The sequence below is a fragment of the Apodemus sylvaticus genome, chromosome X, assembly GCF_947179515.1.
Source record: "Apodemus sylvaticus chromosome X, mApoSyl1.1, whole genome shotgun sequence".
NCBI lineage: Eukaryota > Metazoa > Chordata > Mammalia > Rodentia > Muridae > Apodemus > Apodemus sylvaticus.
In genome coordinates this window covers 32,067,797-32,093,826 of record NC_067495.1, presented here as the reverse complement: position 1 = coordinate 32,093,826, position 26,030 = coordinate 32,067,797, and the positions used below count along the sequence as shown (strand labels likewise).

Below are 26,030 nucleotides of genomic sequence, written 5' to 3'. Positions count from 1 at the left end.
ATACATATTTAACTCATTTACCTTTACCTTTATATGATCATACCTCATTAAGTTGCTTATTTTCCACTTGGGCTTTTATCTAATTTTCACTATCTTTTTTATTCATTTATATGAAGTTGCAAATAGAAAAGAGACAAATTTTGATGTTGTCTTAGATTGAGGTGTACAAAGAAGACCTCAGAATCTAAAGGGATCTTGTAACTGCTCTATGGATAAGTCAACCAATCTCTGGTTAGTTTTTGCCAAATTGCATTGGTACTTTGTAAACAAAAGAGCTTGTGCATCTGTTGCCTCTGCATATACTAAGTTAATGGACAGTTCCTTTACCATTGAGAAGATAGTGTAATATGGTCCAGTTGTCTGTGAACTTACCTGTTGAGGCAGCAGTGCTTTTGAGGTGGGCAATCTGAGACATTAATTCAACCAGTGGTGCCCTCTATTCTGTATGTGTCTTTACTACCATATGTAGTCATGAAAGATAGCTATCACCTGTGTAGCATGGGAATTATAATCCATATTTTGCACAGCTAAAGTCCAAGAATGTTAACATGGCAGGATTAGTCAGCACTGGCCAGGTGAAGAGAGGTCTAAAGATTCAGTGTCTCTTATTTGTGGTCTCTGGTCTCAGCACTTGAAGAAATGATGCCACATAACCTCTATGTTGTTAGGCCACTGTCCCAGTGTGGTTTCCCTTCTGAAGCCCCTGCCAGCCCTGACACAGAATTGCCTGTGTCTGACCACGACCAGTGTGCTTCGTGGTTTCTGTGCTATATAGGCTTCAGGTTAACCAAAAATCTGTTTGTCTGTGGTCTTACAGGGGATGCTGGAGCTCAGACTTCTACAACAGCTGACCCTAAGTTGCTCTTTTGTTTTCTCTTCCTTTCAGTGGAGGCCATAGTGGAGTTTGATTACCAGGCCCAGCATGATGATGAGCTGACGATCAGCGTGGGTGAGGTCATCACCAACATCAGGAAGGAGGATGGAGGCTGGTGGGAGGGACAGATCAACGGCAGGAGAGGTTTGTTCCCTGACAACTTTGTAAGAGTGAGTACAAAGCCAAACCCTTTTTCTTGTTTCCTATGTGGGCTTTGCTGACCAAAAAGCTGTGGGGGGCATGAGGATAAAGTACACGGGGCTCTTAGGGGCTTTGCTGGCAGCTTGATCTCCTGGGTGGTGTCAAAGGGAGCACGTATAATTTTGCCCCATGTTTGTGAGATATCTGTGACTTCTTTTTAAGACCCCAAATAATCCACCCCAATGGTTTATCACCTTTTAGGAAATGCTGAGAAAATATAAAGCCTGTGAAATTGGTTTATCTGCTTTAAGAGTTTGAGACAATTGTTCCTTTTTTATATTCCATGCAAAATGGAATTTGAAACTCAGTCTTGGTCATGTGCATTGGTCACCTTCAGATCAAATGCAGAATCTAAATGATGTTTTTTTTTTTTTACTACTTTCTACTCATAGACTTACTTTTGTCACAGGAGCAGTATTTTTTTTCTTGTTTATGTCTACAAAGCATTGAATAACATCTGTTTTGTTAGGAAGATTTTGAAATCTATGCCTTTTGTCAAACTCATTTAGGGCTTAATTACAAAGGTTTCTCATTCCTGTTAATAAATGATGTGTTTCAACTGTTGTAAACAATAGTGAGTTTAGGGGTTAAGAAGAGGTTGCCTGTGGGAAATATTAACCAGGTCTGAAACACGTGGTACCATGAGTTTCTGGTCCCGTGCTGGAGAAGAGATGATTACCTTCCACTCATGGAGAATCCCCAGGCATGTACCTGAGTTCTCTGTGATACCAGACCATATTCTAGGGTGTGTCATGCCTGTAAAGTGCAGGTTGTTTGGGAAATCTTGGACCCAGAGAATCATGCATCCCCCTCAAAGGAGCCTCAACAGCTGGGTGGGAAGGCTTTACGGGGTTTGTTGGTGAAGCCATGTGAAGAGCTACAAGTTTCCAGTGCCTGGGCCTTTACCTTGTGGGAATCTAAACTGAATTGGAGTTGAATTCAGTTTTTTCTTCAGGATCTTGCTCCTAGATGGCCATGCCAACCTCTCCTTTTCTTTGCTTTTGGTGTACAGAAAGCTGGGGAGTGAAGCAGAGTTCAGCTGGAATATGCTGATAAACCTTACTTTGGCTTTCTGTGGTAGGAATGTTGAGACTATGCTGGAATCAGGCGCTTCCTCCCATTCTTGGGGTAGGAAAGCACAACTTCTGGGCTAGCACTGATGGAGACTCTGTTGCTATCTAACCGAGAGGTAATTCTTGTGCCTTTCCAAACCAATCTTACCACTTTGGAAAAGGACCATTCTTGAAGTTAGGCCAAACTTGAATATGAAAGGAGAGGTTTCCCAAAGGAGGGGGCAATGCTTGGGGTAAAAATGAAGGAGGAAATAATGAGGGCAGAGGATGTGGCAGAGAGAGCTGAAAACCCTGGGAAGGAGAGTGAGCCTTGGGAAAGGGGGGAGGAGTATGAGAAAGATGTGGGGCATGGGAAAAGAGGGGGCGCATGGGAAGAAGAGACTATGCTGTGAACTTCCGTTTAGAGGGCAAGCTCTGTTCTAAAAGTGTTTAGGGTCCTTTGTTAGCTTAGTACCCTCTGTCTTCCAACCACAGATTCATAGAACTGAATTGGAAGGCATTGAGTGAACCTCTAGAATTGGTTTTGGGCTCACTCTTCATATGCTACAAGGGGTTGTGGAAGGCAGATGGGAACCAGGGCAGAAATTATCCAGTCTTGTCAGTGATCTTTCTCCCTTTGCAGTACTGCTGAACAGAAGGTGCTTTCCCTGTGATGTATGGGTGATATGGTCCTTTTGGCTAGGTGTTCCTTCATTGTCTTGGCTTAGACTTGGGAACCCTCAGCTGCAGACCCCTGCATGTGATGGGCTTTGGCTCCAGGGGTACTCAAAGATTAGACAGAAAAGAGGGAGAACATAGAGATCTGGGGCTACTCCTTAGGCTCCTACCTGTGGGGTGGCCCTGGGCTGCCTCTATTCCTTAACCAGAGAACTGGCTGCTCCCATTCAGTCCTCTTCCCTCTGCATTTCCTGGGAGCTTTGTCTTTAGCTTTGTCTTTAGGACTTTACTTTATCTGATTGAAAACTCTCTTTATTAATCTGGCTCCAGGTTGATCTGAACAAGCTATTTTCTTTTGTAAGCCCAACTCTCTCATGGGCTGCTCTGGGGATTAAATGGCACTGACCTGGCAACCATTGAGCATAGTGTCAGCCATTTATGAAGTGTGCCTTTCATCCTGTTACCACATAAAGGAATGGGCTGCTCTCTTTGTCTTTCCTAATCAGTTGTTCCCTAACCTGGACTTGAGTCCTTGTTCAGTGAGAGGAAGTCACCTTCTAGGGAAGCACTTGGCCCACCTCTGGTAGATGAAGTAGAAATGTCTAGGGGCCATGCTGCTCACGGCTGTCACCATCTATGGAAACTTTGATTCTTTCAGATGGCTGAATCTATTTTCAAGTCTTCACCCTTAGGCTTATTATTGAAAACTCAGTAGGTGGATGCAAAGGAGTTTAACAACAATTCAAACTCCCACAGTGAATTTTTAAAAGAAAATGTGTTTTTAAGCAATAACAATCATATTGGCATACATCTGTCAGTTTTGAATATTTTATTTAGCTTAAGAATTAATTTGTCTTGGATCAAATTAAGTAATCTTGTGGAGTCCCATCATTAATTTGCGTGCCTCTGTTGATGTTATCACCATCAGAGAGCTGCCTTAAGTATTTTCTCAGTTTGTGTGTGCTCTGTACTCACCCATGTCATTGTTAAGAACAGGAGGATCCTTTGCTAGCTCTCAGTGTTTGTTTGTTTGTTTGTTTGTTTTTCCCACTTTTCTTTAGTTGGGTTTATTCCTTTACATTAAATAGGTCAGAAGAATCTTTTCAGATCCTTCTTCTCTTTTCCATCCTCCCTGTTTCCCTACTTCTTTTCTTAAAATCTCTCTTTCTTATTGTTTAAAAATTTCATAGGCCAGGTGGTGGTGGTGGCGGTGCACGCCTGTAATCTCAGCACTTGGGAGGCAGAGGCAGGCGGATTTCTGAGTTCGAGGCCAGCCTGGTCTACAGAGTGAGTTCCAGGACAGCCAGGGCTACACAGAGAAACCCTGTCTCGAAACCCCCTCCCCCCAAAAAATTTTCATATAGGATATCATGTTGGGATCAAATACACCCTCCCATTTCCTCCCTGCCAGTTTCTTCCCTGTCTTTCCTTACTACTTCCCCCTCCCAGCTTCATATAGTCTGTCTTTAAAAAAAATATCACGGAGTCCATTTACTACTGCTTACATGGATCTCAGGGGCTGAATCCCTGAAGAAGACCTACTCTCCCTCTTCCAAGAACCATCACTTGGTAATAGCTACTTAAATAGGACTGGGACTTCATGAGCTGGCCTCCATCCATGCTAGAATTCAGACTTCCTTGATTTTGTACATGCAGTCATGGCTACTGTGAGTTCATGTGTAAAATGGTGTTGTCATATCCTGAAAATGCTGTTTTGCTGTAGGAGTCTACTGTCACTGGCTCTTATAGTCCTTCTGCCCTGTCTTCAGTGATGATCCCTAGGCCTTGTGGGGAGGGAATGCGTCTTAGTGTTTCTGTTGCTGTGAAGAAACACCATGACTGTGGCAATTCTTATAAAGGAAAACATTTAATTGGGGCTGACTATTTTAGTCCATTTCATCATGGCAGGAAACATAGTGGTATGCAGGCAGACATGCTGCTGGAGAGGTGACTGAGAGTTCTACATCTGGATCTGCAGATAGCAGGAAGTGATTGTGACATACTAGCCAAGCTTGAAGGTCTGAGACCTCAAAGCCTAACCCCGCTTCCTCCAATAAAGCCACACCTACTCCAACAAGGCCACACCTCCTAATGGTTCCATTTCCTATGGGCCTATGGGGTCCATTTTTATTCAGAACACCACAGAATGTGATAATAGCCATTCAGGGCTGAGCACTCTAGTCCTGTTATACTCTGCATGTTGATCAGTGCTGAATCTCTATTAATTACCATATAGTGATATATGTTTTAGGATGTTTTTCTTTTTCTTTCTTTCTTTCTTTCTTTCTTTCTTTCTTTCTTTCTTTCTTTCTTTCTTTCTTTCTTTCTTCTTCTTCTTTTTTTTTTTTTTGGTTTGTTTGTTTTTCGAGACAGGGTTTCTCTGTATAGCCCTGACTGTCCTGGAACTCATTCTGTAGACCAGGCTGGCCTTGAACTCAGAAATCCACCTGCCTCTGCCTCCCAAGTGCTGGGATTAAAGGCATTCGCCACCACTGCCCATAGTATGTTTTTCTTTATCTCGTGTCTTTAAAAACATTAATTCATTTTAAAGATAAAATTTACATAGACTAAAATGAATGTCATTAGCATCCACTATGATTTTTGTTTTCACAGAAGAATGTACCTCTACAATCACTACCTAAATCAATACTGTTTCTGCTGTCTCCCACTCCACAAACTTTTCTTGCATTTTCCTAGACATTCCCCCCCTCTCCCCAGGTAGTCAGACTATTGTGATAGATTAGTGTTCTCATACTTGAATTGTCATGTAAGTAGGGCTGTAAGAACATGTGCTAGTGTATATGTTTTCTTTTGTGTCACAAAATTGTTGGATGTATCAATACTTAATTATTGCCATATGATACATGGTAACATACATATATATGATTACATGGTAATGAATATATCATAAGTTGTCAATCTCTCTTTTTGGTTGATGACTATTTGGGTTGTTTCATTTGGAGATTTTTTTGTGACATTCTTGTACATGTTCTATAAGCATAAGTATTTATTTCATATATTTATATATATATATATATTATATATAAGATGTAGGAATGGAATGTCACCCTTGATTTCAGCCAGTAGGCTTTTTTTTTTTCTGTCTAAAGAAGCTGGGACATCTGTAAAGAGTGGTGGTAGGTGTTATGCATGTACTTTGAGCCTCTTGTCTGCTAGTTAAGCCCAGTGAACGAATCACCCTGAATCCTGGTGAGTCTGACTGGTAAGGAAATCTGAAGCACAGAGCTCAGTCTCTTGGAGCTGATTTGATTGGGGGCCAGGAACTATCAAAGACTAATCCTTATATTATTAAAAACATGCGCACAGAGAGCATGTATCTAAGCTCTGTTGGACTCATTTAATGAGGAAACCAGTGGAATAACAAAACTTGATTTACTGAGGATATGAGGAACTGATTAAAAAAGTCAGTGGAATATTCAAATAAGACTGTAAAATGAGATTCAAAACTGGCTCATGTCTTAGAGGACAATAAAACCCTAACCTTTTGAGCTATCTTTTCTAGCAGAAGAGGAAAAAAAAGCTGAATGCCATACTGTGTTTTCTATGAGTTATTCTCTGACTTTTGTAGGGCTGTAAAATGTCCTAATAAAGCTTTAGTCCAATTTATATTTCCAAGGAACCAGATGTCCCTCCTGAAGTCTCCCTTAAGAAAATGCACTAACATAACACTAGAAGGTCCCATGATCATGGCCATGGGCTTTCTTGTTTTTGCTTTATTTTGTTTTGGCCTAATTTCCAGGTTTGGGTATTGTTCTCATGAATTGGCCATGGAAGATCATAGTATGGTTTACAATATTAGGACAGAAAACCCCTTAGTGAATCATCATAGTCATTTAATAAAGAAATCTACGTCTTTTCTAAGACCTCAAACTGCCACATAAAACAGAGGGCATCTGTACAGGCACATGTGGGCTCTTTCTTTGGATTTACTTACCAATATCATCCTTTAAAACCCTTATTCTGAGATGGACACAACATGGTGCTTTGACCATTTTTGGCATCTCTTGACCTGGGCTCCTAAGTGATGCATGGTAAAGCAAAGCAGGATGAGACATTTTGTAATTTACAGGCAGAAAGCAGGAAGCTGTGGCAGGGGTTAAAAGAATATGGTTGTTGATCTTAAAATGCATCTGACACAGTGAGGAAGTGAGCTGTTTTCTTGGCCTGGCCCTGTCCATGGAAATAGCTTTGTATGCTGCCTGTGCCATTGTTGAAAGCTGAAGTGTGCTTACTTACAGTTTGCATTCTGTGCCTGCGAAGTGTAACAGTTCTCAGCTCAATTTCCCAGCTCCTTACTTCTCCCTTGCTGGGTGTTTGAGCTCTGTTTTTTGGCATATTCGGAGATTTCTTTTTTGTATTTGTGTAAAGATTGGCCAATGCAGTCCCTAAACGAGGCAGAACGCCAATATTCTACATACGTGTGTCACTTTGAGACAAAGCTCAGAGTTTTGCTGCTGTTCTTGGTTTAGGAAAGGAGCAGAAATCTCCTTCATCACGTGGCATGAAGCAGACATTTCCACATTGCTCTTTCACACTCAGCACCATTCTTGGATTTCCTTTCAAAAATTTTTGCTTTTCTTTACACTTCCCACACAAAGGCCATATAGAAATGATTATTTTCAAGATCCCTGTCGCTTTTTAAAAAGTAGCGGGGGATTTTGCAGGTGCCTTTCATTATGGGTAGAGACTCTCTTTTTTCTTCAGTTCTGAGGATGGAATCCAGTCTCACATATGCCAGGCAAACACTGGACCATTGGGCTCAGTCTCTTTTTGCTCACATTCACAGTGAAGTGCCTGGGTACAAGTACTCACAGAGTCGACATTTGTCGGGTGTCTGCTAGAGAGCATGATGAAGGCACTTTGAACAGAGTGCCATATTATCACAAATAAAACTTCTGTTCATAGAAAAAAATGTGCAGTGCCTGTGCCGTGGCCTTGGAGAACATTGTCCTGCAAAGATGATTGACAAAGGTGTTTCTGATTGAAATGTCACTTGAGAAGTTTCTGAGTTTATTCACAGGGCACTTATTTAACATGCTAGATAAACTGGTTTTGGGCCCTGATTGCTGGGCTACCTCATGGAATTATAATGCTATAATGGCTACATTCTACTCAAGGCCTGCTGGCCTAGCATTACACGTGACACCTCAGTGCAATAGTCAGACTGTATTGAACACTTGCTGTTTGCCAGGAGGAAGGAAGTTAAGCCCTTTGTGTGCATTATTTTATGATTTCATGAAATTGTACCATTCTGTGACATAGTTACTGTTTTGACTTAGAAAAAAATGCTCAGAAAAGGCAACACAGCGTGTCCATATTAAGGGACTTATCCATAGCTTCTGGAGCTAGGAGGGAGCAGATACAACTCTAGAACTCAGACAGCTGGCTCTCTAACCTGAGCCTCCAATCTAATAGCGTTATCTGGATGTCTGATGGCATTCCTCTCTATGCCATTACCACCTGCTGCATTATGCTTCCTCCAGATGGCTTACCAAAAGGAATAAAATCAGATATGAAACCTTTAAAAAAAAGCAGCCTTGACTGGGCATAGAAGTGAATGCTTTTAATCCCAGCACTCAAGAAGCAGAGGCTGGTGAATCTCTAAGTTTTAGGACAGTCCCGTCTACATAGTGAGTTGCAGGCTATCCAGGGCCACTTAATAAGACTCTGACTCAAAACAAAGAAGCAATAGCAGTATCAAGGCAGCTTTTATCTACTCGAGGGCTTGCTCTCTTTTTCTTACATGTTCCAAAGTAAAGGCAATTAGGGAAAATATTTCATTTTTATTAATTAGTATGCAAACTTGTCATTTTTCAGTGCTTAGGATATGCTCTTTAAGTGGGAGTGTGACTGTTGTTTTCTATCCTTGGGGTCCCCTGTAGCAAGCAATTCCAGCTCAAATTACATTTTCATCATTAAACGCTTCATTTTCAGAAAAACTCAGTCTAACAACTGGAACTGTTGGAGTGACATTTCTCACAATGGCATCTAAGTAGGAAGGACCCGGAGTAATTAACAGCTTGTGTGATATGGAGGGGCCCATATCATTTGAAAGCTCAAGCTTTCTAACAGTTACAGTGCAAGAAAGACTGTTGCACCTTGTGACTCAGAGAAAGCTGTGACCTTAGTGAATTGTAGTCCTCTGGATTGACTTGATTATATATAATAGAATCTTTTTTTCCTTAATGACAAGAGTCTCAAATCCTAGCTTAGAAAAGGACTTTTAGACCACGTGTTTTAACCCCTAGCTCTCTAGCAGATGACAATCTAAACTGTCTAGTAGGATGTTGCCATGACCATTACTGGATATTAAAGCTTGTGCGTGTGGGGTCGGGGCTCCAACTGAGGACTCTAACCAGTGCTACTGTCTTACTTGGTGGTGCTCCATGTGTGTTGCCTTGTCAGACACTTGGGGGTAGAGGGAGGAGTCAGCATAATAGACTTAGAATATTTTGTTTAAGTTTTGTTTTAAAGCCAGGCATAGTGGTTCACATTTGTAATCCTAGCACTTGGGAGGTAGAAGCAAAAGGATTAGGAGTTTAGGATCATCCTCTACTACATGGCGAGTTGAAGTTCAAGGCCAGCTTGTTGTGTCCCGTCTCAAAACAAAACAGCTCAGATGATTCTGCTATCTCATAAACTTGATCATTCATTTTATTCTGTAGCACTGATAGTGCAGCACCATCATTTATATCTATATCTTTCCTCAAGAACATTGATAATTGGTGACTTATATTTGAACGTGCTATGTTTCTCTCTATATATTATATGTATTACAAAGTAGCTTTATAAGTAATCATGTTGGATATTGTAAAAAAGAAAAGTCTACACAACATAAAGAACATATGAATATGTAAATAACCATTCCTTTCAAGTTCACTAGAATGAATATAGTCAAACAGCAGAATCTCTGGATCAAGTCCTTAATTTTCTTCGGCTCCTTACTCAGGAGTAGTAAAATAAGCAGATGTCTAGAAATGATCCCCAAGACTCTACCCAAATCCTGACATCCCGTGAATATGTCAAGTGATCACTTGTGATTGTGTTTTGCTGAATGTGGTGGCCAATCTGCAATGGAAGGTTATATAGCTGGGCCTAATTTATTATGTGAGCCTTTTAAGAGTTCAGAGCTCTCTGTGTATAAATGATAGAAGGGGAAGTCACACTAAATGCTTGAGAAGGACTTTCTACTTTGAAGGAGGAACAGTACACCAACCTGTACTAGCAGAAAATAGGCATTGGCTAATAGTCACAGAAGATGTTAAGGCTTCAGACCCTCAGACACAAAAATTAGATTCTGCCAAAACCCCAGGAGAACTTGGAAATGCATTCCTTGAGTCTCCCGATAAAAGTTCCTCCTGTTTGGCAGCTTGAAATGCTGTGCACAGCTGAGAGTTGACACTGTGAGCATTTTTGACCTTCAAAGCTTCTAGAGAATAAATGGATGTTGTTTGAAAATGTATGGTTTAAAGTACAGATAGCAATTGGTCTGAGGTAAAGTTCTTATTTCCTGCTACTGGCCTTGTAAGTGGAGACTGACTCTTGTCATTGAGTGATATGGGGAAAACCTGTGGCAGTTTTCAGTCCTCAGATTTCAAATACTATACAATACATTGTTGTTAGAGTCACCATGCCTTATATCAGGTCTCTAGAATTTATTTTATACACATTGACTAATCGCTCTCTTTTTCTACAAGGCCATCTTTGCTCAGGGACTCAGAATTAGGATGTCTGGGACTGTTGAACATCTCAGCTCCTATACTACCCTATCACCCTCCCCTTTTAATTTTGAAGATGAAAGGCCTCTAAATAGATTGCCAGTACTCCTAACTCCGCTATAGCATCTGCATCTGAGAGTATCCAACTGACAAATACCAAGAGCTTTACCAGCATCTCAGAGTGCCTTACTATTTGCATTAGTAAATGTATATCAACTGATTAGTATAAACCAAACAGCATTTTCAGTTGCTCTGTAAGAGAAACAGTATTCTGATTCCTGGACACAAATTATCTAGAAATGTGTCATTTGATTTCTAAGTGTTTTGAGACTTTCTGGTATCTCCTGGCTGTTGACTTTAAGGTTGATTATATTATGACCAGAGAATATACTCTGTATGATTTCAAGTCCTTTAAACAGGTTGAGGTTAGATGATGGTGATCATCATCATCCAAGATAAGGTCTATAAATACTTAAATGGAATGTGAACTGTGCTGTGTAATGGTGGAGTACTCTGTAACATCCAACCAGAACCTTTTAGTTGATCATGTTGTTTAGTTCTAGATCTACACTGCTTTCCCACACAATAGTTCTGGCAAGTGCTGAGAAAGTACTAAGGTTCCCAGCTGCAGTTACAGATTGTCTGTCTTTCATTTCACACTGTTTGATTTTGCTCCTTGACTTATTTCCTAATAATCACCACATAAATTGAAATGATCATAGGTGAAAAATATAGTCATTATACTTGACTTACAAAACATCAGTAGCCAAGTATACTGAAGAGATCAATCGCTTAACCCTCATGATCATGTGTCTGACTGGGAGCTGTGGCTCACTGCCACTGTTCAATCTTGTGACAGAGTATTCTGCTACATGTCACTCAGAAAAAATATCGAACTCCATGATCTGACATACAGTTTCAATGGAATTGCTATTATTTTCAAAATTGCGTAAAGAATAAAAATTGTAAGGCAAGCCACTACAAATTAGGAATCTTCTGTATTTTGAAGCTCCATTTCAAATTTTAAAATTCGTATATCATATATAGATTATATACATAAAATGTGCATTGATTATATTTTTAGTATATTCTGCATTATGCTCTTTTTGATTCCTCTCCCCTTCTACTGTTCCTAGAGTTTTGTTTTGATCTATACACATGTGGGATTGTTAGATCTTCTTGGAGGAATCTCTCTTGATTTTCTTGGTCCTCTTGGGACTTCCCTTCTCTCCTTCTCCTCTCCCCCTTTTCTCTCTCTTTCTCCTCTCTCCCTCCCCCCTCTTCTTCTCTCCTCTCCCTCTCTTCTTCCTCTCTTGCTCCCCACCTTATCAAGGCACGGTCCATTCTTGATGGTCTTGTTCAGTCTACTACTTTCTCTTCCTGCTCTGGACTCATCCCAGATGCCTCTGGCTTTATTCTCCCTCATACAACAACAAAATCTTGTCTTAGGATTTCCATTGCTATGAAGAGACACCATGTCCAAGGCAACTTTTATAAAGGAAAACATTTAATTGTGACTGGCTTACAAGTTCAGAGGTTCAGTCCATTATTGTTATGATGGGAAGCATGGCAGAGTCTGGGCAACATGGTGCTGGAGAAGAACCTGAAAGTTCTATATCTTGATCTGCAGGTAGCAAGGAGGAGACCATATTTTACACTGGGCAGAGCTTGGGCTCATATATGGGACCTGAAAGCCTGCCTCTACACCAACACGCTTCCTCCAACAAGGCCACTCCTACTCCAACAGGGCCACACCTCCTAATGGTGCCATTCCCTATGGGCCAAGCATTCAAACCCAAGAGTCTGTGGGGCCATTCCTATTCAAACCACCATACTTCTCAATTATCCCTTGGAGTGGTCATGCCCTCATTTGATACAGACTCCCTCTCCTAGCAGCCAGTGATTACTAATAACTCCTCAGCTAGGGGTGGGATTTCATGCCTAATTCCTCTCTCCATTGCTGGGTATTGTGCATGTTATCACAACTGCTGTGAGTTCCTATGTGCAGCGTTATGGAAGCTAGCCAGCTGTTTCAGCTAAACTCACTGGCTAGTAAGCTCCCTAGAGCTACCTGCAGTTTCCCTTCACCAGCCTGTCCTAGGGCTAGAGATGTGTGCTGCCAATCTCTTTGTCTTTATGTGGACCAAGAAAACCAAGAAAGAACATGGCTAAAATAGCAGGAGATCAGAAGCTGGGGGAAGGGAAGGCCTTGAGCAGGAGGAGTTTATGGTAGGGAATGGGGTGAAAAGAGCTGAGACTTGTGTACTGGGAATCCAAACTCAGAACCTCCTGCTTGCATATTTGCCTACTGATACATTTCCCCAGGCCTCTGAAGTCTCTGGTTTTATATGACAAATCCACTGTCTCCAGTCTTTCCTTATGGGGAATGTCTTACTTGTTTCTCCTTTGTTATTAATTTGTGTAAGTTTAATTGTGAAAGAATCTGTTTTTTTTTTTAGTCAAAACCAGGTATTTTAATCTGTCAATCTTTTGTTTGTTTGTTTATTTGTTTGTTTCTAGGGGAGAACCTGGAGTTTTATTTATTTTTTATTTTTTATTTTTGAAAAGTATGTTCTTTTATTGAAAAAAGGAAGTAAAACCATTTTATCTTCAATTCTATCATAAAATGTTTCTATTTCATTTTTCAATTAATTTAGCAATGTTTTTTATGTATCTCTTCTGTACAGTTCTTGATTCCGGAAGTTTGTCTTTTGCAAAATCTAGTGAGTTTTCATACATTATTTGAATTTGTCTTTCCACACTTTTATTATTTGGGAATATAAGGACACAAACATTAGACTTTATACTCTTGTCCTATGAATGTCTGAAGCTACTTTCTCTCTGTTATTCAGACTGAATACATTTTATTGATACATTTTTATCTTTATTCTTTCCTGTGTCATACCTAATTGATTACTGAACTTATCCACTAGGCTTTTAAATTTGACTGTTTTTCAATTTTATACTTCCATTTTTACTGCTATTTTCTAAATTTTCATTTGTTTGTAGTTGCTTGTTAGAGTATTTTTTTGAGACTTGGTCTCTCCATGCCTGTCCTAGAACTCATTATGTAGAGCTGGCTGGCCTTGAACTCACAGAGATTCTCCTGTCTCTACCCTCCAAGTGCTGGCATTTAATGTATGTGCTACTACATTTAGTCAAGTATTCTTTAAAAAAATCAATATATCCATATATATTATTTGTATGTGCACATGTTGTAGGGCTCCTTATGGAAGCTAAAGGATAATCTGCAAGAGTTATCTCTCATTCCACCATATGGGAGTGGTACATATGTTAATTAGCTTAATGCCAACAAGCATTTCATAACCTACACATACATCAAATCTTCATATTGTAATTCTATATAGTTTTCATTTGTTGGTCATATATCAATAAAACTGAAAAAAATAAGTGGCAAAAATTGTGCAGCCCTAATTACTTCTGTCCATATCAGTGATCAGTTAGGGCCACGGCTAAAAAGCAAAGAAGAAGCCAAGGCTCACCGTGTAAATGTAAGCTCTCTTGTAGGATCTGTCTGTGGTGTAGATGGCTGCAGAGCTAACAAAGTAGACTTTGGATTTCACTATAGTTTCTTAAGTCACAAGGGGAACTGAAATAACAGATGTCCCAATCTCCCCACAAGCCTAGGAGTAACGTTCATCATCCTCTTTGGGCTGTCGAGGAAGATAAGATTGGTGCGTGGGGATGTTCCTTTTGTTCTGAACTGCCTGTTTTGTTTGTCAAAGGCATAGCACCCCCTTGGTCATGCTTTTCATCAGTACCAAGTTTTTCTCCCAAAGACAGGGGTAGAAAAAGAGAGAGAGAGAGAGGCGAGGGGGGAGGATATGATATGCTTCTGGGAGTCTGCGTACAGAAAGCAAATGGGCTCAGTTTGTAAGCTGAGAAGTTGTTCAAGCCAAACCACATCCTGCCCTGGGCTTCAGGAGCCAGGTGGTCCCAGATGGAGATCCGGGGGTCAGGCAACTGTGTGAACCTCGTGCTTGGTGCATGGGGATTTTTTTTTTTTCTTTTTGTCACCATGTCCCCTTCACACTGAGCTTCTCCCTAACTCCCTGGTTCCCAGTAAACACTGTGGTGCTGCTGGGCTGCTTCCAGTTGTGGCTGTGCTGCAAAGCAGCTGTACACAGGTGGCTGTGCTGCAGCTCTTGAGGAAGTACTTTGCTGGCTGTAAATAACCCATGGTGAAAGGCTGAGATGTCTGAGCGCAGTCGCTGTTATCAGTATGCTGGCAGCCTCTTGGAACCCAAAGATGGGCTTTTAAAAATATACTATGGTAGAAAATAAATTTCAGCAAGAATGTTTTAATAATTACTAAATGTACATTATGGTCACGGTTATACTAAACTAGAACGGGAACCGATGAAGTGTGAGCGTATTCTGAGCTAGGCTGTGCACATTTACATGATATTTCATTGTCTGCAATGTCATGAGGGTTTAGTTTCTGACTGACCAGATACAGTTCATAATAAAGAGACGACATCCAAAAATCAACATGCACAGATGGTGAGCAAAAGACTCACTGCAGTTGTTTAAAACCATAAACATTATCAAGTGATAGCTGCTAACCTTACCTTCATGCTGTGTTGTATTGGAACGCCGATGGGCACACTGGGAAAGGAGTCAGGTTGCTAGCCGCTACTCTGTAATTGCTGTCGAATGGCCTGGCTCATGCTCACAATTCAAGCTTTAACCGTTTCCCTTAGCTGCCAAGTCATCTGTATTGCCACAGTTTTTTTTTTTCCTTCTTTTTTCTCAGCAATATTTTTGGTTGTTGCTAAAAAATTTATTGGCACTGTTAGGGATGGGACTGTGAGCCTGGTACTCAGTAGGTAAATACTAAACATCTGTGCTACGACTCCAACTCCTTTGTCCTGATCTTGAAAATACAGTAATTGCCAGCTTGCCGGCTAACAAATACAGTTGCCATATGAAGTCTGCACTCCTCCATGTTAAATGGGTGATTACATCAGGCTTTTGAGGCAGGTACTATGAACTCAGAAAAATTTGAATGTGGAGGACATCAGCTTCATGTGGTTTCGAATGTTGAGAATCATTTTCTATATGCATTCATATTTCTTCCAAACATTGCACTGTTACTTAGTTCAAAATGTCACATTACAGCACATATTGTTCCTTCATATAATCCAGGCAATTAAGGTGTGAGTTCTGCTGTTGGTGGTCGGTAAAGCCTGTGTACCTCACTCTTTTTTTAGCCTCTAATTTTTTTTTTAAATTCAATTTAACTCATCCTTTTATTTTAAAACTTGAATTTGAATGGGTTTCATTAACAGATATTTTAAAATGACAATCAAGTTTAGGGTGCTGCCAGCTCAAAGCTGAACACAGTCCCCAGCCCTTAAGCTGGATAGGAAATCAATTTCAGGCTGGTCTGGTCGCAACTGCAATGCAGAGCTGTAGCTGATTTGTAAACAGCCATTGTATCAACATATCACAGTTGACCAGCCACAGTGAAGTGTGTGATGTTCCTATCTAAATGGCTGCCCTGATTGCATGTCCACGTGGAGTGCATCTCCCAGGGCCACAGAGGATAATTAAAGCCACCATTGGTAGATGATTACAGATTATCTCATTACAGAAAACTTAGGCCTGCCTTCATTCATTTAATTGAAAGGCAAATAGCTATTCAGTTTACCCAAAACTATATTCTTTTCTTTCCTTTTTAGTTAGAATATACAAATGGTTATTATAAACACAACTAGAAGCCATTCTCCTTTTAATGAATTTACTGCTGACCATTCCTGGGTTGTGCTGTCACTGAGTTTCTTGTGATCTGTAGCCTCTTCCTTGTTTGTCCTGATGCTAGGGATTGGTAGGTGATTCCTGCCACCCTTTTGTTTCCCAGAGTGGCTAGAATGAGCATGCATGTGGTTGCAGAATGAGCATGCTAAATCTTAATTAAATTTAATACATGATCCTCAAAACTAACTTGCAGGTTTGGAGTTATTAAGAGTTATTAAATACTTTACTTTTTAACAGCATATAATTTTTTTGCTCTTGCCTGAGCTAGTGAATTATTTAAGTAAAAGGGGAACTTCTTTCCTTGAGGTACATTTTTACCAAGCTGGTGCCACTTTCATTTTCATGTTGTTGCTGAGTACAGTAAATGAGAAATATAGTTAAGAGGGCCAAGGTGATGCAAAGGTCTACTGTATAGGGCTGTGCATCAGGCTAGACTGGAGGGAGAGAAGCTTAGCTGGACATGGGTGGGTGCAGGCAGGATGTTGGTCAGCGGTGAGTACATGGGCAGAGAACACACACCTGAGAATAGCTTCAGAGAACTGGTTCAGTTTATTGGGGAGAATGAAAGCTATTTAAACCTTTGGGAGGTGAGTAGGGGCTACTGGGGTGAATGTATGTCATTGGCCAGGGCACTGGGGATGCCTCAGTTGCTTGAGGACTGATTCCAGTTGCTGCTGGGCATGCTGGAAATTTAACCTGGCTATGGGCTATATGACCTCATCCAGTGGGCAAAAGCTGGGGACACAGGGTTATGCACACCAGGACATGCAGATCCCGGGCAGGGGCAGAACGACCCTACTCTTGTTGATGTCAAGATGAAATTTCAGAGGTTTGGACATGCTTCCAGGCCTGCAGCTCCTTGGCCCCACATTCAGTCACTAGGTGCCATAGATGAATGTTTTGCATGTGGCTCCCATACTTGCTGGCTGGCCCAGGGTCATGTTAAACCTTCAACTTTATGAAGGTTGACAATGATGCTTAGATATTGGTTCAAAAAGAGCAAATTAGCATGTGATATTTTCATATTGTTGATTTCTCAGCAATTTGCATTTTAAAATTTATTCTCTTTGACACATTTGTCTATTTCAACTTTCATTTCTTTGACACTAAAATTTGATAGTGTAGTTAGTCTCTGCTTTTCAGAATAAGGACAAAGGTTGCCAAAAGTGTAGGTTGTGGTAAAAGTACCCATTACAAGCCGTCTGACCTGAGTTCTATTCCCAGGACTCACATTGTGGAAGTAGAGAACTAGCTCCCTAAAGTTTCCCTCTAGCCTCCACATTAGTGCCATGACACCTGTTTTTGTATACACAATACACACACATATACACACACATGCAAGCACATACACACATGCATGTGCATTGAATAAAAATGAAATTTTGAAATGTGCACGTTATTTTTGATTGTTTAGATGATCTTTGTAAATTATTGAATGGGACCTAAGTATTATATGTACATTGGTTACCATCACCATAATTTCTTTTCTTTCTTTCTTTCTTTCTTTTTTTTTTTTTTGGCTTTTTTGAGACAGGATTTCTCTGAGTAGCCCTGGCCTCAAACTCAGAAATCCACCTGCCTCTGCTTCCCAAGTGCTGGAATTACAGGTGTGCACCACCACTGCCTGGCTTGCACGATAATTTCATAGTATGAAATGTTTCTGAGCTGTTGAACTATGTAAGAGTACAATATAGCCTATATCTAGCTATTTGCTACCTAGATTTATCAAATTGTTACTACATTGTTGACACATTTTTAATTCTTTGAAAAATAAATAGACTTTCAGTTTCAAGACAGAGATGTAGAGAGCTGGAAACACGCCCCCTCCACACTCACTCAATAAGAATAAGACTGGTAATTAACAAGAGAACCAAGTTCACAGAGCAAATGGCTGTTTTAAAATCTGGATATCAGTAAGTGCTTTCTGAGGCATGAGACAGGACCTGAACATTTGCTACAGGGGCAGAAGCCTCCAGATGCCCTAGAAGAAGTTAGGAAGAGTAAGCCAGAAAATATAACACATTGCTGGGGGCTGAGTGTGGGCTGGCTGCCTCCCCTAGGGGAAGCCGCTGGGGGAGGGGTTCTTTCTACTCCTTCTCAGACTTTCCTGAAGAGCCTCACCTGGAGTCATAGGAGGACCAGTGAAAAACCCCAGAAAGCTCCCCAAGTGCTGGTTTGGGAACTATGGAGAAATCCACTCTCCTTTAGGAGAAAAAAGATGCTAATTTCTGAAGAGGAAGGACAGGAGGTGTGAGGCCTCTGGTGAAATGCCACTGCAGCTGCCTGAAGGGAACTCTCCCAGCCCCCACCCTTTCCTCCACCACCCACTTCACCTAAAAAAAGTTTTACTCTGCAGGGAGAAGAGCTTTAAGTGGAGGTAGATGGTTACTGGGGGGAGGGGTGGGCATTTCCTATACCGGATGGGCTGGGGTGCTGTAGCCTTGGGAGAGGAGCAAAATCACTTGTGGAAGGTTCACAGACCCACCATACAGGCCAGATTCTGAGACCTAGACTATTTGATAGCTGCCCTCTTTATCTCACAACCATGTCTCAAAGATCAACAGGGCCCAACATCTACTACTTTATCCAAAATAACCAAGAGTCCACCCCAAATTTCAAAGTGTGGCAAGGCAATCTGAAGGATCAAAGCAGTCACAGAGACCAGATGCAGAAACAATTTAGCTGTTGGAGCTATTGAACCATACACGTGTGCATCGCCTCCCTGTCCTCCACAGACTGCTCAGGTGCCAAGTGCTGTTTGGGGTGCCAGTTGTAAGGCATAACAAGGTCTGAAGTCGTAGCTTAAAGGAAAACAGAGAGCAAAGGGCGTAGCGACAGATGAGTGAAAAGATGATTAGTTGAAACATACAATGAAGAACTATACGAGAGAAAAAGCACAGAGAGGCTGGTGGAATGTGTGGCTGAAGTCAACCGGCTTTGGCCATCAGTGGGGAAGAGCTCAGCTCTCAGGGTACATGATGCTCGATCACACAAGTGATGAAGAGGGACCTATCACTGCTAAGAACAACCCAAGGCTAGAACAACAAGTGCCCAGGCATGAACAAGGTTGGATTTCCAGGTATGACATGAGTGCTTTTGAAGGTACAAGTGTCAGGGGCACATGGTGGCAAGAACAGCCTCACATTTGTGTCACTGTCCCAGCTAACCTTAGGAGGAAGGAGTGGGTGGCTTTTCTGCTGCTTACTTAAATGTCTTTCTTTTAATGCATGTTGGAATTACTCCTCTTTGCTCCTGGGTATTTTTTTTTTTTTTTTTGTGGAGGAGGAAGATTTATTTTATACCTTCTTTGTAACCACTTCAGGACCTGGGAATGTGAACTTGTAAGTAGAAACATTTATTTAACCATTAAAATTGTGGTGCCTCTTTTCATAACTGTAAAGAGTTTGCATTGCTTCAGCTGTTGATCCTTACCATCTATCTTCCTGTCTTTGGTAGTGGCTGTTTCTATGTTACAGACAGGGAACTGAAGCCTAAGGGGTTACCTGGCTTGACCGAGATTGAAAATCTGTTATGGGTCCGCCTCAGTAATTGAAGTCTGCCAGCCAAACCTCTCAGGACTTAAGTGAACTATGTAAAAGGATAGGCATTTTTAAAAAGGTTTTATTTTCGTTTTAATTCTTTCTGTATGTATGTGGGTGGGTCTGTGCATGTGAATGGAAATGCCCATGGAATCCAGAAAAAAAGCAGTGGATCCCTGAGAGCTGGAGTTATAGTTGGTTGTGAATTTCCTAACTTGGGTGCTAGGACCTGAAATTGGGTCTTTTGCCATAGTAGTGTAAACTTTTAACCTTTGAGCCATTTTTCCAGTCCCCACCCCTTTTTGAGATAGAGCCTCATGTTGATGTCCAACCTGTTATATACTCAAGGTAGCCTGAACCCTGATTCTCTTGCCTCTCCTTCCCAAGTGCTAAGACTCTAGGTATACACCAACACATCCAGTTGGAAGGATGGCTTTTCTTAAAAGTAGGGGCTTGGAGGAAGAAAATAACCAAACACTCAACTGTAGAGATCTACTTGAATTCTTATGGTTAGTTAACCTTTGTCAAAACATTGACTACTAAAACCACTTGGAGAACTTGCTGGAATAAGTACACTTTTAACAGTGTAGTACTTGGTCATTCATCCTTAAAACTTGGAGTTGGTGAAACTGGATAGGAACTGTTGGAAGGAGTAATGATTGACCTTTAAAAAATAAAAGTAATAAAAATTTTTTAAAAATCCCCCAACCCCTCCAATTTTCTTAATAAAAAATAGTTGATGATCAACATCACAATCCCTATGCTATCTTCCTGTGATAAACATTTCTACATAGTATCAATGCTGTACTGTGAAGGCAGCATTGACTGACACTGCTTTTCAGAGCATTCTGGAACTCAGCTCTTGGTATGAATTCACTATCATGCTGGGCAATGGTGACTCTCACCCTTAATCCCAGCACTTAGGAGGAAGAGGCAGGCAGATCTCTGAGTTTGAGGCCAGCCTGGTCTACAGAGTGAGTTCCAGGACAGCCAGGGCTATACAGAGAAACCCTGTTTCAAAAACAAAATGAAGCAGTCTAAACCAACCAACCAGCCAGCCAACCAATCACATTAAGGATACAGTTGGAGAAAGATCTAGTTATATTGGATGAAGGGGGTCATTGTTGCCTGGTAATAACAGCTCAGTGAGCATGTGCTAAGCATGTATGAGGCATTGAGTTCCATCCCTATTCCCACAAAGAAAGAAAGAAAAGGAAAGGAAGAAAGTTTTTCATAAGCATGTTTATTGACCATTTTATATACCAAAAGCTGCTAGTACTTGATAATCACATATTATTCATTGAAGAAAATAAAACATTTTGTAGTATGTTCTCTAGTCTGCAGTAATAACGGAACACTAATGGATGCATAGTTGAGATATCTGGATGGTTCGTGAGTTTACATGCTAGGAGAAGAAGAACAGCAATGCTTTCTTTAGTGCTTTCCATGAACTAGATAAGTGAAGCAACTCGCGCAGGGGTGCACAGACTGTAAATGTTCCATGTGGGTCTGAGCCTGCGGGCAGTTCACCTCCAGTCTGTGCTCTCACCCCCAGTTGTACCACAATAAAGCATGCATGGTGTGGGGGCCCTGGACCATGTGAAAAACACAAACCCCAAAGCAATTAAATAGCATAAGGGTAAAAGTACCTGTTACCCAGAGCTGTTAGGTTTCAATAAGCTACTGGGAATTTTGGCTGAGCTCTGTAACAGGGTGCTGTGAATTCTCTTTTAAACACAGCCACATCTTGACTGAAACCACAACTTCCTGTGAATGCCTTATGATGTTACTTGAAGAAAAGAAATAAGCATATAAGTTTTTAAAAACGGTTCTCCAAGTATATTGATTTTTTTTTTAATAAATGGGTGCAATTAGTAGTTCTCATTAATTCCAAGAACTATTTATCCTGGCATTCCTTGGTTCCACATAGAGCTCCTTAATACTGAAAGAGTTTCCAGGTTCTTCTTCCTTGACTGTCTAGCTCTTGAATGTGACTAATAGCTTTAGACATGTACAGTAATACAAGTGCTGATGCTGCCTGCACAAATGAAAAACCACATCACTTTAATTAAAAAAAAAAAAGCCTATCTTTGCCTTACGCTTAACCTGGGAGGGTGGGAAGGGATGATGGAGTAGAACTGAGCCCTGCATCTTGTTGACAAGATCCCAGGGGCCTGGAGTGTATAGCTCAGGGGTAGAGTACTTGCTGAGCACTGGGTTCCGTCCCCAGCTCTACACACAAAGGAGTTTAAAGGGGAGAAGTTGGAGAGAAGGATGACTCAGTTAGGAGCACCAGCTACTCTTCCAGAGGACCTTGGTTTGACTCCCAGCACTCACCAGTGTCTCACAACAGTCTGAAATGCCTCTTTTAGGGCTTACAACACCCTCTCTGGGCTTCTGCAGGTACTGCATATGTATGGTGTACAGACATATGTGCAGGCAAAACATCCACACACACAAAATAATTACAAAGTTCCCAGAGGGCATTGCGGTGTGCCTTTTGATGCTGTCCTACCACTTGTCAAGGGGAAAGCAACAAACTCCCATAATAGTTTGTTGATGAGGTAGGGTCTAACCTAATTTGCCTAACCTCTAAATGTGCTTTTCTGGGATCCTGGGAAATTCAGGTTTTGATGGGGGGCCTGGACTTGGAAAAGAATTAATGACCTTCTAACCCAGTCTCAGGGCTCTCAGGAATCACCTGGGGGAGTTAAAAAAGTGGTTTTCCAGGGCTATTGAGTTGGAGACTCTGGGAATGAAACCATCAGATACTTGGGTTTGGGGGAGGGGTGGGGAGGAGAGGAAGCCACTAAGCAATTTGGCAATAAAGCTGTCAGCTTTGTTTATTGGGGGTGGTGGTGAGGAGGAGCATAATGACAGCTTGGAAAACTTCAGCGTAAGAGTCAGATAGAAATGTTTAATGATGCACTTTCTGGCATCCTAAGAGTTTCCTCTTTGACCAGAAGAACATGTGAAATCTTACAAGCCACCCCCTCAGAAAGGAGTTGAGGAGTTCCTTATGATTGTCCAGACAGGCTTAAAGCAGAAAGCATGGAAGAAGAAAAAAGCGTGTAATGGTTAGCTTGCTGACCTGCCTAGCATTAGCTAATGTCTGTGAAGCCCTGCAGAGCTCATCCAGGGAAGCCAAGGCCCAAATATGGAAAGGAGAAGTCATGCCCAGGAGGGAGGAGCTCAAGTTATCACTGCAAATGTTAAACACATCCATCATTCAGCTTCTGCTCTGGGGCCGGGGGTTTCATGGTAGTGATGTGTTGGGGAGCCAGGGGCAGCTGCAAAGACAATCTTGGGGCTGTCCTAGTTCTAATGGAGCATGGATATTACAGTGGGGTTTTGTGGGGTACTCCTTTCATAGTCTGACCGTTCACAGTTCTGCTAACAGAGGCTCTGGAACAAGTGGCTCTTCATCATTTCCCAAACTTCTCTGTGACTCTTTTTTTGAGGTCAAGCAGGAAGACTTAGGGACTCATTTCCCCATTTTTTTTTGTGCCTTCCCTGAATTATTGTTTCTCTCAATTTGCAGTCTATCTCTAAAGCCGAGTGTTAGCCATTGTTGGACACATGTCCTTAATCCCAGATCTCTGCAGGTTGTTATTTAGAACAAATGTGTGTGTGTGTGTGAGTGTGTGTGTGTGTGTGTGTGTGCGTGCTGTCCCTGGGGATGTCTCTCCTGTGGAGACTCTGAGCACTGAAGGAGCTTTAAATCAGAGGGTTTTCTGCTTAGGCTCCAACTTTGACATCCTGGGCTCCATATGATCAGGCTGTGTCCATGCTGAGCCTCTGGCCATCATAGGTTAGTCAGCCAGGAACGATGTGTGAGACGTGGCTCTGGCTCTTACACCTCTGACTTCATGTCAGACACAAGTGACTCATGAGACAAACAGTAGTCCTGTAGAGATAAAGATCACAGCAGTATAGTGCAGGTGTGTCTATTGCCTGTGCACTGTGATGGTAATCCTGTTATAGTTTTCCGAAGGCAAGCCTGGAGGAGGGACAGCTGGAATCCTGTTTTTTCCCACCGATGGGAGCCTAGTATGCTAAGGGAGCTCCTGCAGAGGAGACCTAAGAGTCTGGAGCAGGCATGAAGGAATGCGACCACATGAGCTCTAAGGAGGAGGATTTATTATAAGCAGATGACTAGAGGAAGAAGACCACAATTTCATGAGGGTTTTGAATTCGGCCTTGCTGGTAAGATGCTTATTTTTTTGTCATAAGTTAGGGTCACCTGGGAAGATTAAACTTTAAGAAAAGGGTATTGGATCCCCTGGAACTGAAGATACAGTGGTTGCTGGGACTCAAACTCTTAGTCTCTAGGAAAGCATCCAGTGTTCTTAACCACTGAACCTTTTCTCCAGCCTCTTGTTTTCTTGATTAATGACTGATGCGGGATGACCCAGCCCACTGTGGATGGTGGCATCCCTGGCTGTGTATAAAAACAAGCTGAGTGAACCATGGAAAGGAAGCCAGTAGCAACATTTCTTCCTCGGCTCTGCTTCAGTTCCTGCTTTGAGTTCCTGTCCTGACTTCACTTCATGATGGACTACAAGCTGTAAGATGAAATAAACTCTTTCCTACCTTTCTTTTTGGTCATAGCATTTATCTCAGCACTAGAAAGCCAACTGCAATAGATAGGAAGTAGGAAAAATGGGGGCAGGAAATGCAAGGAAGTATACAGCCCTTGTAAGGAATTCAGAGGCATCAGTGGAAGGACTGGAGAAAGTGGATGCAGGCCATACTCATACAGGCATGGAGGAAAAGTTCTGGCGACTTGTGTCCTGTCCTGCTTGAATAGCTGCACCCCAATAGCTTCTCAAATCAGCTTTGTGGGATCTAATTTACACACTGCAGAGTGCACTCATTTAAAGTGCCTCATTCATTGGATTTTTAGTATATTTGGAGTTGTCTAATGATCATCACAATCCGATTTTCAAACATTTCCAGCCCCCACCCCCAAAGGATAACTTGTGCCCACTTATAGTTCCTCCCCATTTCCCATGCCCAACTCTAGGCAATTGAGTCCTTTTTGTAATTTCTGTTTTTAAAACATTAAGAGGAATGCTTTTGGTGACTTGTTATATTTACTTTAAGGAATCTCTTGGACAAATTATAAACGGTTACTTTTGGTTTCTTGGTTACTTGTCAGTCCATCCCTGTTAGCATGCTTCAGATTTCACACAACAGAAACCTCTCTGGGACTCTCTTAAACACAAATCTATTCTCTTGCATAATTGAGATGCTAGAGGAGGGTGGAGCCCCAGGGTGGAGTGATCTACTGTTGATGAGGCATCACTTGAGTTTGAACCTTGGAATCCATGTAAGGTGGAAGGAGTTAGCTGCTTCCACAGAGCTGTCCTCTGACATCTACGTGTGTGTGTGTGTGTGTGTGTGTGTGTGTGTGTGTGTGTGTGATGGATGGCACATGTCCCCCACATTGTCTTTTAATAATAATAAAAAGGAGAAACCTTGTTCTTGCCATCACTCTTGTTTTGTTTTGTTTTGTTTTATTTTGTTTGTTTGTTTTTTTTTTTTTCCGAGACAGGGTTTCTCTGTGTAGCCCTGGCTGTCCTGGAACTCACTCTGTAGACCAGGCTGGCCTCGAACTCAGAACTCTGCCTGCCTCTACCTCCCAAGTGCTGGGATTAAAGGCATGTGCCACTACTGCCCGGCTTGCCATCACTCTTCTATGACTCTTTTGGAAGTAGCTGGGTTCCCTTGATCATCACATGGTTGGTTAGCTGATGACCATCATTGGTAATTGTGCCCTTTGTTTTTCATTCATAGCTTATGTTTGTGTGTGTGTGTGTGTGTGTGTGTGTGTGTTCCTGTAGGCTAACTAAATAACTTAGTTCCTTTTTTGTCAACTTTGAATCAATGCTTGGTTTAGGATTGATTAGGCTGTCTTCCCAGAGCTTGGAATGGGCTCCTCAAGGGATGATGGGCACATGTGACCAATGGCTAGTGCTCTGTGGGAAGAGGAATTGAATGTCCTTGGATGGGCAACCAGCACCCTTCACGGAGGGTTACTGAACAACCCCGTTGGATTCTTGAGCCCTCACTTCCTTTTAACTGGAGCCCTTTCTATGTTAAGCACGGGCAAGGTGGTAACCAAATTTAAACTTGTTATCTACGGACAGCTAGATTCAATCCC

General features: G+C 41.6%; 1 protein-coding gene across 1 annotated transcript in view; it reads left to right on the top strand.

Annotated features, from left to right (window-relative positions):
- The window catches only part of Sh3kbp1 (SH3 domain containing kinase binding protein 1), a 232,685-nt gene that overhangs the window by 50,472 nt on the left and 156,183 nt on the right, over window positions 1-26,030 (top strand). The window contains exon 2 of the mRNA XM_052170206.1: window positions 887-1,044. Within this exon, the coding sequence (XP_052026166.1) occupies window positions 887-1,044 (158 nt within the window). The remainder of the gene's footprint in view (window positions 1-886; window positions 1,045-26,030) is intronic.